The sequence below is a fragment of the Lasiodiplodia theobromae genome (genome assembly GCF_012971845.1).
Source record: "Lasiodiplodia theobromae strain AM2As chromosome Unknown scaffold_31, whole genome shotgun sequence".
Lineage (NCBI taxonomy): Eukaryota > Fungi > Ascomycota > Dothideomycetes > Botryosphaeriales > Botryosphaeriaceae > Lasiodiplodia > Lasiodiplodia theobromae.
Genome location: NW_023336510.1, coordinates 373,801 through 388,968, shown reverse-complemented (window position 1 = coordinate 388,968; position 15,168 = coordinate 373,801). Strand labels below are relative to the sequence as shown.

The following is a 15,168-nucleotide window of genomic DNA, read 5'->3' as shown; positions in this document are numbered from 1 at the left end:
TGCACCTAAGACGTCCTCTGAGTGGAGTAAGGTCTAAGCCTCAGCCTCGTCCTTCAACAATGCCTTGCGGCAAGATTCTACAGGGAGCGTACGCCCTGATACGAAGTGACCAATCGAGTATCGTAAGATGTATCAGTCGCCAAGCAACTGACTTCGAGAACTGATATCATTGGCGAAAGATTCGTATGACTGCAGAATACATGCTGGAGGAAGCGAGGCAGACAGACGAGATGTTCACCGGTTCATGAGACTTCCGTGATATTGAATTGATTGAACATGATTGGAAACAAAGAATTGCAAGGCAGATATGAATTGGCCCTGCATCAAGGATTCTGGACCAAACAGTTATGACAACCAAGCCACGCTACAGCAGCAAGAGCCAGTTGACCTGGCCGGAAGAAGGCGCAGTAATAAGTGGGCCCTTGCATTTCGAGGGTTGGAGCAGAGGAACAGCAAGGGTTCGGGCCCAATCAATTCAGCAGGGAGGAATGCCGAACTGCTGTGATGACAATTTTGCTACACGGCGATCTCACGAAGGCTTCCCCGTTACTTCTGAGCTTTGAGGCTGAAAGTCCATCAAAAGGGAATGAAAGAAAAATAAACAGCTTCCAAGTTTGCGGGAATTAGCGGTAGTGAGGCCTGTTGACCATTAGCTTCTATGGATTTTCTTCCGTGGTGAAATGGGCTTTACGTTTGACATAGAGGAACTCTGAATCTACCAGCCAAGAGTTCTTGCTTCAGAATGTAGATCAGCGACAAGTCTGACATGGCTCGAGCCTTGCAGACAAACAGAGTCATCGAAGATTGCAGAATCATGCATGGTCTCTCCGTACTTCTGCAGCATGGCAGTGCTATCACTGGAACCAATGAACTGCGGATCCTACAATTGTGAGAATTTCGCCGTGGGAGCCTCCTCACCACTTGCTGGGATACAACCAAGGTGTGGCGGAGCATCATGAATCCCTGGATAGCTCTTGACGGTCTTGAACAAAAATATCACGAATCCCAACACAGCTCTCGGCCACAGCAGAGATCAAATACAACACTTGACCAGGTATTCATTAGTCATGTGAGTTAGAACCCACTTCCTACTTCACCATCCATTTTGAAGATGCCTCGACGGCGCAGGTCGACTGAGGGCGTTGCGACAATATAGTTGGAGCATATTCAGCCTGACGACTGATCCGAAATAGACGTCTGGAAACTTCTTCTACGCGTTTTTCTATCGGCTCGGAGGACGACGGAGAAAATTGAAATAGCCGGCGAAATGATCACCAATGGTGTCTCTGTTGTTGTTTTGGTGTGCATGGTGCATCGTAGGTGATCCACATTCAGGCTACAGGATCAAAATCAAGCCACACTTTATGTCCACAGGTTGCTTACTTGTGCGTCTTACAAGAGGTTCGAGCTGAGAAAGGTTCCGATTCCGGGATGGTGGGCTGGAGTCGAGGCGACATCATCCAATTGGTGACATTGTTGGTGGGCATTCCCGCATTTTTCGGAGCTGCCATCAAGTGCGCAATGGCCTTAGTTGGACGCAGGAACGTACCCAATGGTGAGTAAAAGGTTGTTCTTCTACAAAAGTGACAGATCAGGAGGTTTCGTCTAGCTCGAGGATCTTGAGTGGGGGGATCATGCCGATGGATGAGAAAGGTGGCAAGCTAATGAGACATGAGCAGGCTTATGGTCACTGGACGTTGAAATCGGCGATTTGTCGCAGGCATCCGGCCGGCCTTGGGCCAACAGGATCACTACCCTGAGATCTTTGCGCGAAACAGTTGGAGAGAACAATCAGGTTGTCACATTCAACAGGCCGGCTACAAGACGTCAAGACACTCAGCCTAGATCTTACTCTGGCCTTGATGCTCTGAACATGTCCGTAGCCGCGATGCCGTATGGTTCCGGTGGCTCTGACATGCCAGGTGGTGGTCAATCAACTTTGCTCAACAACGCATCGAATCCGGTCGGTTCGGTGCTTCCATATAGAGCTCCACTGCCGAAGGCTTTGCCCAAAGCACACACACGTCCCCCCGCCCCAGATATCTTGCTGCGGAGGTTCGGCGAAAGGAGTTGGAGGTTTTCAGAGCGTGACCGAAACGGTTTAGATGAGAGCGAGATAGAACCACTGCTCAGATGAATGAAGAGAGCAGCTTGTGGGTCCGCGCGATTCAGTGCTTTTGCAGTACTAGTTTCGGGTTGCTGGTGAGTGGGTGACAGTCATCCTGAAGACGGTGGATCAGCTGTGAGGAGCACCAAGGAATACTTCTCTGTAGATAAACAATAGTGCTGCTAAACAAGTATCGCTAGCTCTCAAAGCCAATTAACAAAAGACCTGAAGTTGGGCAGGCGTGTTCCAGTGAGATCCGAGAGGGAGGATAAACCACATGCGTCAGCCATCAGAAATGTTCTTGAAAACACTGCTGGTGAGTGTGATTGTAAAGATAAGTGACTTGACATAGACGATAGTAGTAGAGATAAACCGAATATTGAGATAAGTGCTGTGTTTTGCACAGTAGGTGAATGAAGGGTGGATTTGCGTACGTGAAGTTTGGAGGGTTAGGTGTGTGTAGTAGAGATTTCAAGCGGTTTTGCGCAGATGAGTGTTTGCACCTTTGCTCATAATATATGGAAACGCGCAGCTGAGTGCACTGCCTCTTGTAATAATATTGACCCACAAGGCACCTTTGCAGGCACCATGGGATGACGCTTCAGGATGCAGCAAAAGCGGGTTGACGATCGACGATTGGTTTCTGAATGCCTGCAAGTGCGGTCACTAGTTGCTTACTGCATCGTGCCATCCTGCAGAGGCGCTCGGGTCTGCCTCGAAAACCAATCAAAACCCGAAAACCAAGACCAACACAGCCTCGCATGAGGAATGCGCACTTGCGGATTTGAGAAGTTATCGAAGACCCATCATTCACGTCCAAGCCTCGACAATTTCTGAAGGCATCCCGAACCCGCATGAATGGTTCGCGACGTTCAGCATCAAGGCAGCAAGCACTGCCTCGCTCAACTCAATCCCACCCGGTCGCCCTTCGACCACGTCTTAGCCCCACACCATGGTATCTTACGCGCGAAAATATAGTAATGGAAATTGAACGCTACTATCCTGGCTCTAATTTTCATCATTCCATTTCCCACTTCTATGTACGTACATGTTATACCGTGCCTATCACCACCACAGTCAACCTAGGCTGGCGGCGCTTCCCTCTCCCTCTTTTTTTTTAGGTTGCAACAAAAGAATCAACATCACCTAGCATACCTACGTAGCCCCTTACCAGGCATTGCTCATTGCTGGAATGCACATTGGTGATTTTTCTCGGAGTCTGCTTTAAATTTCTCATTAGATCGATATTCACAAATAGTCAGTCTGACCAAAGAACGAGCGTTGTTAAGTGCACAAGGCTGTGTTGACCACCATGCTTAGTTGCTATATTATCATCCAGACTATGCACTCTACCAGCAGCAAGCACTGTATATACCATGAGACCTCCGCCGGACCCCGAACATCATGACCGATTCTACGTACCATGGGCCACAAAGGCTGGAGTATAATTGGGATTTGCGCAGTTTCCATGCTTGGTTTCGAAGCCGGCCTCACTTGATTGCCAACCTCCATCTCCCTTTACGGCTAAACCAACTCCTCAGCATACTTGTGATGAAAATCTTGAATTTATTACACTTCGGCGAATCGCGTGGCTGTACTTTAACTTATTCGACGCTCTATGCTGGGCAGACATTCTCTCGTGGTGCTGCGTCTGAATGTTGCTTTGGTCGCTCATCTGTGAAAGTGACTGTAATTTCAGTGATTAGGTGTCGTAGTTCGCTGCCTTGGTCAAATCCCCCTTAATCATCCTCTTCGTCAACAGTGCTATCAAATGGCACTGGCAGAACCCACTCTTCCCATTTCCTGCACGATTCATCTTCAAGCCACCTGATCATCCAATCCACCCTGTCCGTCATGAAGCCGCTTGTCAAGATTTTACCATCGCCACTGCTCGTGGTATTCTTCTGACCCAACTGGAACTTCGTATTAAACCTGCACTCTTTTCCGATCCACGAGAAGCCAATGCAGTTGCCGTACTGGTCACATTCGAGACGGCAATCGCCCCAGTTCTTGATGCGCCTGCCGCTCTTGAGGCCTTTCTTAGTGAGCTTGCGGAACGTCTTGCGATCGGCGAAGTTATCCCAGTTGGGCTTGAGGGATGAGAGCTGCGACATGACGAAGTCTTGAAAGACGTGGCTATGGTGGGTCAGAGGGGTGCCCTACGTAAGAGATCAGTGTGTGAGGATCTCAACGTGGCCTTGGAACGTGAACTTACCGCTGCTCTGGCGGCTTGCTCTGCAGTGTACAAATAATCGATCTCATCCGTTGAGAGACCGTGATAGCTGACCGCGCGATGGCACCACAGCCTGCCAAATTCATGTCTTGCTTCACCCCAATCCATCTGGGACGGGCTGCCACTTTGTAAATTCGGCCACGACCATGTCAACGGCACGCCGACTTCTTTCAATACCCTCCCCAGTGCAGCAGGGCCATTCGGACGACTCGCCGTAATCCTCTCAACGCGCTCGGCGTTCTCCTTATACAACGTGCTCACTTTTCTCGCAGCCTCGACACTCAATACCACACCGGCGCCACCATTTGCAAATACATCTGCACCAACCTGCTCCGGCTCACCCAGATACCACGGCGCGTCCGCGTCGAACATTTGTAGCCATTCTACCAAGTTCGCCCACAGAACGTATGTGTCCGGCTCCACGAAGACAAACCACTTGGCATCCGGCGCCGCCCGCAGCGCCTTATCCACCGCCGGCACCATCTTCCACTTGTCCAACCTACGCCCCGGATTATCCTCTTTCAACTTTGCTAGGAGCTTCTGAGCATTCTGCGCCTTCTTCCCCCCTTTATCACCAGTACCGGCTCCGCCACCACCGCCATTGTTGCCCTGTGCCGGAGCGACGGCTCCTCCCCACGCCTCCAGCTCCTCCTTCGACAGCGCCGCCTGCCCGCCGTCACGCCGCAGCCGATCGTAGAACTCGGCATCCGCGCGCGGCGCGACCTTCCAGAGGTCGACGCCCTCGAGCGCGTCGGCCACGGCGTGGCCGCCGCCAATGGTCTCGGCGTAGTCGGAGTAGACGGCGTAGCGCGGCACGCAGCGCAGCGTCGTCGAGAAGTGCACGGGGAGCTTGGTGCGGTGCTCGACGACGCCGGCCTTGACGACGACGAAGACGTCCGCGATGCCCGGGATCTCCGGGCAGGTTCCGTTCGCGGGGGTTTGCGACGACGGCGGCGGTGGGAGCGAGGAAGAGGGAGAGGATGTGGGGTCGGCGGGCGAGGAGCGGTTCGAGAGGGAGCGGAATTGCCAGAGCAACAGGAGGGCGAGGAGGACGTAAAAGGTTCGGACTGCGGTGCGTGAGGTGCTTCGGGTCGGGGAGCGCGTCCGGAAGGGAATGGTGCTGGCGGAGGGCTTGGCCGCCATGGCGTTGGAGGCGGCCCGCGGGCTGCAGGAGGTAAGACAGAAAGATTGAGTACAATTAAGGAACGTATGAAGTCGTGCCAATGCTCAAGTCATCTGGAAGTCGTTCCAGCGCGGACGCTGAGATGGAGAGTGTCGGCTCGGAATACCATGTAGCTTTCTGCGGGAGGATTGAGGGGTGGAAGCGCGGCGTCGAGCCGAGCGCACCGGCGGTGGCCGGCGACTTGGCTCGGGGAAACGAAGCATGTATCGAACAAGGTTTAATTTGACGGACAGGAGACTGCATTAGGTTGGAGAAGACGCGTCGCTGAATCAGAACGCTGGAGCGTGGCGCGTCATCCCTTATCGCCTTATCGTAAGTAGCGAGCATGATTCGCCCATTCTGCAAGCCCCTTGACGCGTGCTCCTCTCCACTCCGTTCCTAGCAATCATCAGTACTCAAATACACAGGAAAATGCATCGACTCAATCACGACCATCTTCTACGAAGAATAGAACAATGTCAATCTTCCGTACTCGTGATCAGAAAGCTTAGACCCAATGGATGCCACCAATACGAAGAAGCTTCCCTGCTAGCTTCATTCGTGAGCATGTCTCCGTCTTGGCTGATCTGTGGCTTCGATGACGAGATACGGATGGCGTGCGTTAGGCGCAAGCGGACCGTACCGCTGCGCCTCCCCGCTTCTCGGGTCTTCTTCATCACGCCTTCGCCATCCCCGGAGATCATGTTGCTAGGCGAGGATCTGCTTGACGAATCTTCAAAACTTAAAATCCAGCACCATAGATTCATGCTATCTCGGGAAGGATGAATACTCTCTTAACGGGCGATGCTGGCAAAGAAGGCCAATTCTGGAACATGTACAGGTAAATCATTGTATTTAATCTTTATCTACATCAAACAGTTGCCTAATATCTTTCGATAGCTTAGAACTGCTTTACCTCCCTCTTGAACCTAGGTGGGTTCTTGAAGAACTGGTGCCTGGTCTCGTCGTCACGCGCACCATCCTTCCAGTATTCATACTCCATCCACGCATTCTCCGGCATCTGCTCTTCCGTCGCCTTCAGGAAGTGACCCAGCTCCGGCGCGAGCGGGATGACACCTGTCTCCAGGACGTAGTCATCCCACAGCTTCAACAGCTCCTTGAGTTTCTCAGGCTCCTTCTCCGCCAAGTCGTGCACCTCGCCTGGGTCCGCGCGCAGGTTGTACAGCTGCCAGCGCTCGGGACCCTTAGGCTTGGGGATGTAAACGATCTTCCAGTCTCCCTTGCGGCACGCGGCACGACCACATGTTTCCCAGCCGTTGACAAAATCCTCAGCGTGGATGCGGGGCGTATCTGTGGATTTGGCGAACGGTAGCATCGACTTGCCACGCATGCTCACGACTTCCCGTCCTTGGAAAGTCGGGGCTGGGTGCTTGACACCAGCCATGTCGAGTATGGTGGGTGCGAGGTCCATAACGGTGGCGAATGCGTCTGTGATGCTACCATTGCGTTCCGTCGCTTGGAAGTTCTTGGGGAATTGCGCGACACAGGGAACACGCACTCCACCTTCAGTGGTGTAGGCCTTGTACAGGCGTGAGGGCGCCGTCGCAGCTTGAGCCCAGCGCGGACCGTACCAGATGAACGAGTCTCCGGCGCCAAGGTTGTCGAGCGAATTGTTGTAGTACTTCTTGAGGTGCTGGAGCATGCTGCCTTGGACCATGGGGTAGGCCTCGTAGGCAGCGCCTTCGGCACCGTTATCGGACAAGAAGCAGACAAACGTGTTGTCCAGCTCGCCAGTCTCGCGTAGGTAGTCAACGACCTTGCCGACGTTTACGTCAATGCATTCAACCATGGCAGCAAACACTTCCATGGCGCGGCAGGACTTGGCCTTCTCTTCGGGCGTCAAATCGTTCCACTCCTTCACCTCTTCCGCAACCACTGGATGGGGCTCAACATCCTGGGGGATCATTCCCAAGTCCTTGAGACGCTGCAGCCGCTTCAGGCGAAGAGCATCCGGGCCATCGTCGTAGACACCCTTGTACTTCTCAATGTACTCCTTGGGCGCCTGAAGCGGCCAATGGGGAGCAGTGAAAGGGAAGTAACCAAAGAAAGGACGCTCGTCGCCGCTCTCTTTTCTCTCCTTCAAGTATTGCAGCATCTTGTCACCGTAGCCGTCGCTGCTGTACCAGCCATCGGGCAGCTTCTTCACGTAATTCCCATCCTCACTGTGTAGCGCGATGAAGCTCATGGTCATGAACTCGGGGATCTTATCAGGAGACTGGAGCTGGGGCTCGTATGCATAATGGTTCGAACACGCGGGAAGGTGGGCAAAGCTACGTTCGAAGCCACGAGCCTTGGGGGAGCGTTCGGGAGTCAGGCCCAGGTGCCACTTTCCCGCCATGAGGGTCAAATAGCCGGCGTCACGAAGGATCTCGGGCAGCGCGGCCACACGCTCGTTGAGGTAGCCTTCGTAGCCCGGCATTCCGCGCTGAGGAGCTGTTGACATGCCGCCCTTGGGGTCATTCTGTCCGCTGATGTTGGTCCACTCTGGATGGTATCTTCAGCACCGCCTTATCCGCAGGATCGCAATTGCTACACGCACCAATGAGGTTTCCAAGGCCTGCAATGTGGTGGTCGGTGCCAGTCATGATCATGGCACGCGACGGGGAGCAGGCCGCAGCAGCGTGGAAATCCGTGAAACGGATGCCATTTTGCGCGAGCTTCGCAATGTTGGGAGTGTTGATCTCGCCGCCGAAGGGAGAAATGTCACTGAAGCCCAGGTCGTCCGCAACAATGACAAGGAAGTTCGGGCGCTTGGGGGCGGCCATGGTGGATAGAAATTCAACAAACTTGTTTGAATCCTGGAGCTGGCGAACCTGCGCACAAAGAAGAGGACAAGAGGAGGGGAGAGAGAGCAAGAGTCGTGAGGAATTGAGGTGCGGGAATAAGGTGAGGGGTAGAGGGCCTTTAACACGCCAGCTCACAATCGAGGGGTCCACATGAGCTCCTCAAGCTGCGTCAATATCGGCGGCCGCGCGGGCAGTAGTGAGTGATTTGCAGGGGCATTGGCAGGGAAAGGATGCGCCGAAACATCGTAGGGAACAATCGAGTCAGGCCGGACAGTGGTCGAATGGAGGCCGTTGTTCGGGGATGCTTGGCCTGACGCCGCCTCCGCAAGCCGCGCCGGCCCCACTGACGAGGCGACGATCTGCCTAATTTGCTTGTTTGACGATAGCGGCGTCGTCAGCGGAGGCGGTGGGCCAGGGTCGGCGAGCAAGCGACACGGACGGCCGCGAACAATTTATGCGCCGCGCTGAGCGGAGCACGTCGCTGGCGTGCTCGAGGCTTGACCGGATTGCGCTTGCGGCGGGCGCCGAACGGGCGGGCGGTCAGCTGGTTCTTGTGACCGCTGGGCGCGTGCGAGCAGGGATGCGCTGCTTCCCCGCGTTTACCTCTGGCCCCCGCTAGTCCCAATTGGGCCGGCTTGATCGCGCAACACTTGCGGCTCATCACAACATCCTATGCCTGCTCATCCTGCCCCAAAACTCCTTCTTCTTCCGACCAATCGCAGCTGTACCCAGAAGCCACCCGCGCGTCCGTACCATTGTCACGCGTTCAAACGTCGCCAAGTGCCGCTTCCTCGCCGCTCCCGCCGACAAGGTTGCGCAAGCTCACACCCACTACCAACCCGGCTAGGACCTGCGGCGCGCCTGAATCGCATTGCAACCTCGCCCGCAGCTTGGCGCCCTCCCGATGGAACAAAAGCTAGCACCCGTCACGGCCTTCGTAAGCTCCGACATCTCAGAACCTCCTACAGCCAAGTCACTGACACTGCTCATTTGCATAAGACCTGGCTTCCCGAGAAGCGCCCGCCTTCGCGCTTCCACAGATTTTATCCCGTGGGCCTGTGCTGTAAGCTTGCATCATGACCCTCCGCGGCACACTCTGCGCTTACTATGTAGGCGCTATCGCGTGCATTGCTGGCTTCCTCTTCGGATATGACTCTGGAATGTGAGTAGCTCTCACTCTCTTCTCTGGAAAGCTCATTACTGATTCTTGTCTGCAGCGTCGGTAACGTCACCCGCCGCACGCGCCAAGTCCTCGTCGCAAGCTGACCCTCATAGGCGGTGTCCTCACCTTGACCTCCTTCCAGGACCACTTCAACTTCACCCAGGGCCAGAAGACCCATGTCTCCTCGCTCTGCGTTTCTTTGCAGCAGCTTGGTGCCTTTGTCGCCTGCCCTCTCAGCATTCCCCTGTCGCGCAAGTATGGTCGCAAATCTTCTATCTTCGTCGGCTCTGTCGTCTTCTGCATCGGCGCCATGATGCAGACCATACCTTCCCACAGCCTAGCGTGCTTCTACGTTGGTCGCGTCATTGCCGGCCTTGGGCTCGGAGCGATGACGGTTGTCGTGCCGCAGTACAATGCAGAGATGTCCCCCAAGGAAATTCGTGGTCGCCTCGGAAGCTTTTTCCAGATGGCCTTTACGCTGGGTATGACGCCACCCATAATTGTGCCGTACGTGACTGACTTATTATCACAGGCATCTTCACATCTTACTGGGTCGACTATGGTGTGAAGGTCAACATGGACAGTATCGACAGCCAATGGCAGATTCCCGTCGGCCTCCAGATCCTGTTCTCTGGTCTGCTGGCTCTTGGCATGATCACCGTGAAGGAAAGCCCTCGCTGGCTCATCACCAAAGATCGCCTTGAAGAGGCCAAGGCAAACCTCGAGTGGGTTCGCGCTTCAGACGGTCCCGAGGTTGCCAGTGAACTCTCCGAAATCTCCGTGGCGGTCAGAGCAGAGCATGCTGCAACCGAAGGCCTTCGCTGGACGGGTATGTTACCCTACCTGTGTCAGCGGTCCAATTTCTAATCTTTCTTAGAATTCCTTCAGCCATCCGTGTTCAGGAGGCTGTCAGCTGCTTTCGCACTTTTCATGGCTCAGCAAGCTACCGGTGCCACCGCTTTCGCGTACTACAGTCCACAGTACTTCAATCTGCTCACCGGCAACGACGAGACCCGCAGCTTGCTCTTGAGCGGCATTTTCGGCGCAGTCAAAGTCATTGCATGCTTTGCGTTCGTTTGCCTGGCTGCTGACCGTTTTACGCGCAAGTTCAATCTGGCTTCTGGCGCCTTCGCAATGGCTGCTACTCAGATCGTCACAGCTGCCGTCCTCAAGCACAAGCCCATCGATGATAGTGCGGCTGCCGACGTTCCACCTGCTGCTAAGGCCACAGTCGCAATGATTTATCTCTTTGTGATGATCTACAACTTTTCCTGGGGTCCGCTTCCTTGGCCCTACTGCAGCGAGTAAGTCCTACATGCCTTCGTGCAATGCATGTGTCGCGTTGCATTCAGCTTACCGTGGGACAGGCTCTTCTCGAACCGTTACCGCGAAGTCGGTGTCGCTGTTGGCGTGTCCAGTCAGTGGCTCTTCAACTTTGTGTTCACAATTTCCACACCATACATGATCGATAGCATGGGCTGGTAAGTCGCACCAATATTCCGGTCAACTGGATAGCAAACACTAGTCCCAATCCTCAAGCAAGCGGACCCAATGGTTGTTTTCCATCATGCTGACACCAAGGAATAGGGGCACCTTCCTGCTCTGGGGACTGTTCGACATTATCATCGGCTTCGGTACCATTGTACTTGCCAAGGAGACTCGTGGTCTATCCCTCGAGAAGACCGGACAGCCCAAGGGCTTCAAGGACGACAATGAGGCCAAACCTGGCAACGTCTACCGTCGCCCTTCTTCCAGCTCCATTGGCTCGGATAACAAGAACCCGGCCCATGTCAAGGATACTGACATCTAGACGGCGATTTTATCCACGTACGATGACACGATAGTCCCCTTATGCGGGATACTACATGTCTAGTTTGTGGACGGTCCGATTTTCGGGCCCTATGATCGGCCTACGCAGGACGATACCCCCAGGCTTGCTTTTCGCTCTTAATTATCCGGGCGTGATGAGAGATGTTCATTTTCTAGCGAAACGATATGGATCATGGGACTGCTCTTTCTTACTATATATGCGGCCTACTCAGAAGCAACCACAGTAGATACGATGGTTGCGACGGTATAAATTCCATTACTTCTCTTCAACAACAGCTGCAGACCCCATGAAACTTTGATCGACGTTGTGCATTCGTTGACAGAAAATAGGATTCGTAATTCTTCTCGCCAGCCGTTCGCTGAAGTACATGATTTTTCACTAATTGGACAGCGCGTCTATGCATGTGCATGTAGATTTGAGTTTACAGTCGGTCAAGCCAATGTCGGCGGACCTATGATAGCTCTTGTCTACTAAGTGCCACGTTCGACAGCTCAGGATCACAGATCCCAACACACTGGCCCCCACGCGAATGACATCCCTAGCGCGGCGCTGTGCAGTTGCGAAGAATTGCCAGAGAAGGTATGGAGAGGGTTGCAAGAAAGAGGGAACCTGCAGATGACAGCGAAAGCTTGAGATGACGTGCAACAAAAATGACAATCCTTGACTGGGTTGGACTTTTCGTTGAGCAGATGATCTGTGTGGTCTGCGGTAATTTCAGAAACGAAAATATGTGATGCTGTGGATAGGTTCCTACTGAAAAAAAAATATTAGAGAACACCGGTCGCTACTTTTCTGTGCGGCAACAACCTTGTAGATGGGACAAGGATGTCGAACATTCCCCTCTCTTGGGCAGTGATGAAGGAGGAACGGCAAACTGGGTCTCTAAGCAGATCGAATTTCCAACCTAAGCAGTGAGGTGCTCAAAACCTTTCTTTTTGCGAAGAATGCGGAAAAACATGTAGGCTGTCAGTGAATCGGCATATTTGTCCCCCAAAGGCCTCCATTGGCCCAATCAATTGGAGCTTTCATAAGAAGAGCAAACACGGTGAAAGTTAAAATGAGAAGAGCCCTCTGCGGCATTATTGAAATATCCCTATCGGCCACTACCACAATTCTTATTCTTCATTCAATAGGCTTCTTATCCACAGTGACATCTTCGATAATGGTGTTTATGTTTGGTGGTTTCGAGTCCGCAGGTAAATACTGAATTGATGGTGTCAATGATTGGTGTCTGTTGACCAACAAATTCGCACGGAGCCAAACGACTGTCTCTATCTTGCATAAAATCCAACAGTATCGCTAATAGTGTATATAGTATTGTAGTGTGCATTCCGGTCGTTAAATGAATGCTGGATAATTGAACGATATGTTTTGAGGTGTGGTTTCCAAATGAGGAAGGTGATTACCCCACCTTTGCTGATGACTCCCGCTGTCAGGCAGAAAAGCGTAGGGCGCGATTGACAAACAACCACGAACGGTCACCGCTGCATAAACGCTAGAGGTAAAGCGGTGACTAAATATGGTAACACCACATTCGCCATGCTGCCTGAGTAATGTCCTTAGTACGATGCACGTCAGCATCTTTTTTTGACCGTTTATCCAAACCTTAAATACCTAAAAGACCACGACTCAACTCCCCTCCTTCTCCCTCTTCCATACCCCAAAGATGACCGAGTACACCCCTCCCCCCGTCGGTCATCGCTACGCCAACAAAGATGACTACCTCACCGCACGCGCGGCCCTCATCGCGGCCGAACAAGCCCACTCCTTCAGGGCGACTCTCTCGCCCTCAACGCCGCTCGAAGCCCGCGCCAACGCCATCCTCCACGCGCTGAAGCAGCAGGACGAAGCCGAGCTGCACACGATGCACCCCAACGGCACGGGCTTCGAGCTGGGCCACAAGTTCCTGCACGGCCTGTCGACCATCGCCTCGTCCAAGATCTTCGCCATCGCGGCGCAGGCGCCCAAGGGCGCCCTGCTGCACTGCCACTTCGACGCCATCCTGCCGCCGGAGCTGCTGCTCGCCGACGCGCGGCGCAACCCGCACATGTGCATCCGCACCGACGCGCCGCTGACGCACGCGGGCTTCTTCGCCGCCGCGCTGCCGACCTTTTCGGTGCTGCCGGCCGCCGAGCTGAGCGCCGCCTCCGCTAACGGCGTCGATGTCTTCTCGCCCACGTACGTGGCCGGCTCGTGGATGCCGTACGCGCGCTTCCTCGAGCGCTTCCCCGGCGGCGCGGCCGAGGCCGAGCGCTGGCTGCGGGCCAAGGTCGTGCTGCACGCCGAGCGCGCCTACGCGCCCGAGCAGACGGTCGACGGCATCTGGGCCCTATTCAAGCGCTCGTTCGCCGTGCTGCGCGGCCTGGTCGGCTACGTGACGGCGTGGAAGGCCCACTTCGCCCGCGTCTTGTGGCACCTCGCCCGCGACGGCGTCAGCTACGCCGAGATCAGGATCCCCATGCAGTGGCAGTTCTTCGTCAAGACGGATGATGCGAGCAGAGAGTTGAGCAGGAAGGAGATGGTGGGCCTGCTGAAGGAGGTGTTGGACGAGGAGGTGCCGAAGATCAGAGCCGAGGGGCTGGTGTTTTGGGGCGCGAGGTTTATTTATGGCAGTTTTCGGTTGTGTGAGAGGGAGAATATGCGGTGGATGATGGAGGACTGTATCGAGCTGAAGCAGGAGTATCCGGACTTGATATGTGGTAAGTGTCCCGTGGCTCCTTGTCTACTGAAAACTGAAACTAACGTACACGTAGGATTTGATATGCAAGGTGAGCGCCCCATCCTTGTTTGAAAAGGCTGATATAGCATTGAGAAAAAAAAAAGAACCCCCCGCAACTGACCCATCGGGGCACATCAACAGGTCAAGAGGATGATGGCCACTCGCATCTCCACTGGATCCAGGAGCTCCTCGACTTCCGCGCCCGCTGCGACTCGCTCGGCCTCGACATCCCCTTCATCTTCCACGCCGGCGAGACCCTCCAGCCCAGCACCTCCCAAAACCTCTACGATGCCATACTCCTATCCACCAAGCGCATCGGCCACGGCTTCGCCCTACCGCAGCAGCATCCCTACCTCCTCCAGCTTTGCCGCGACCGCAAAATCGCAATTGAAACCTGTCCCATTTCCAACGAGGTGCTCGGCCTCGCGCCAACGGGCATCCGCAACCACCCCCTCCCCATCCTGCTCGCCACATGTGTGCCGTGCACCATCAACACGGATGATCCTGGGTGCTGGGAGGCGAGCATGAGCCACGAATGGTATCAGGTCATGGTCGGTACTGGTGGCGGCGACGGAGAAGCGGGAGGTATGGATTTGAAGGGATGGAGGAAGCTGGCAGGGTGGAGTTTGGAATACAGCTGCATGCCAGATGCGGAGAGAAAGGAGGCGGAGAGGGTGTTTGAAAGGCAGTGGGAGGAGTTCTGCGGGTGGATCGTTGAGACGTACGGGGCTGAGATTGAGAGTGGAAAGAACTAAGAGATCTTGTGCGAGAGAGAGATTCTTGGTAGATGTCTGGGGGGCGTTCTCAACGGCATTGGGTGTGGCGTACTCAACCCGGACTTTAACATCCGGAAAACCGTCTGCTTTTAGTTTTGCATCTTCGTAAGCGCCTCAGAACCAGTGTAGCTCAACAGCACGAACAGAAAACAGCGTAGGTTAAATACCAGGCTGAACAAATAAATAATAACGGAAATAGTTGGGGGACGATTTATCAATCTTGCTCTGAAGGTGCAACACCAAAGACTATTTCGTTTCCATTCCTATCAAATCATACATCAATCAAAATCAAACAAATTATGTGTATTTCAGAAGTGAATGAAGGCATAACACATTACAAGAGCAGTAAAGTCGTAAGAATAGAGGGTATC

The 15,168-nt window shown here is 54.0% G+C and overlaps 4 protein-coding genes across 4 annotated transcripts; 2 read left to right on the top strand and 2 right to left on the bottom strand.

Moving 5' to 3' along the window:
• Positions 1-3,846: 3,846 nt before the first annotated feature.
• On the bottom strand, positions 3,847-5,483 carry LTHEOB_9389 (Fringe-like protein; the record flags this gene model as incomplete). Its single annotated transcript, XM_035518971.1, has 2 exons — positions 3,847-4,266; positions 4,323-5,483. The coding sequence occupies 2 exons, from the start codon at positions 5,481-5,483 to the stop codon at positions 3,847-3,849; spliced, it is 1,581 nt and encodes a 526-aa protein (XP_035368994.1).
• Positions 5,484-6,403: 920 nt separating this feature from the next.
• Positions 6,404-8,288, bottom strand: LTHEOB_9388 (Arylsulfatase; the record flags this gene model as incomplete). Its single annotated transcript, XM_035518970.1, has 2 exons — positions 6,404-8,007; positions 8,063-8,288. 2 exons carry the CDS (start codon positions 8,286-8,288, stop codon positions 6,404-6,406), a joined length of 1,830 nt encoding a protein of 609 aa, XP_035368993.1.
• A 925-nt stretch (positions 8,289-9,213) lies between these two features.
• LTHEOB_9387 (MFS quinate transporter) lies at positions 9,214-11,281 on the top strand (the record flags this gene model as incomplete). Its single annotated transcript, XM_035518969.1, has 7 exons — positions 9,214-9,246; positions 9,309-9,372; positions 9,585-9,953; positions 10,004-10,300; positions 10,349-10,775; positions 10,839-10,952; positions 11,059-11,281. The coding sequence occupies 7 exons, from the start codon at positions 9,214-9,216 to the stop codon at positions 11,279-11,281; spliced, it is 1,527 nt and encodes a 508-aa protein (XP_035368992.1).
• A 1,687-nt stretch (positions 11,282-12,968) lies between these two features.
• On the top strand, positions 12,969-14,776 carry LTHEOB_9386 (Adenosine deaminase; the record flags this gene model as incomplete). The annotated part of the gene is made up of 3 exons (XM_035518968.1): positions 12,969-14,001; positions 14,056-14,070; positions 14,163-14,776. 3 exons carry the CDS (start codon positions 12,969-12,971, stop codon positions 14,774-14,776), a joined length of 1,662 nt encoding a protein of 553 aa, XP_035368991.1.
• Positions 14,777-15,168: the final 392 nt, after the last annotated feature.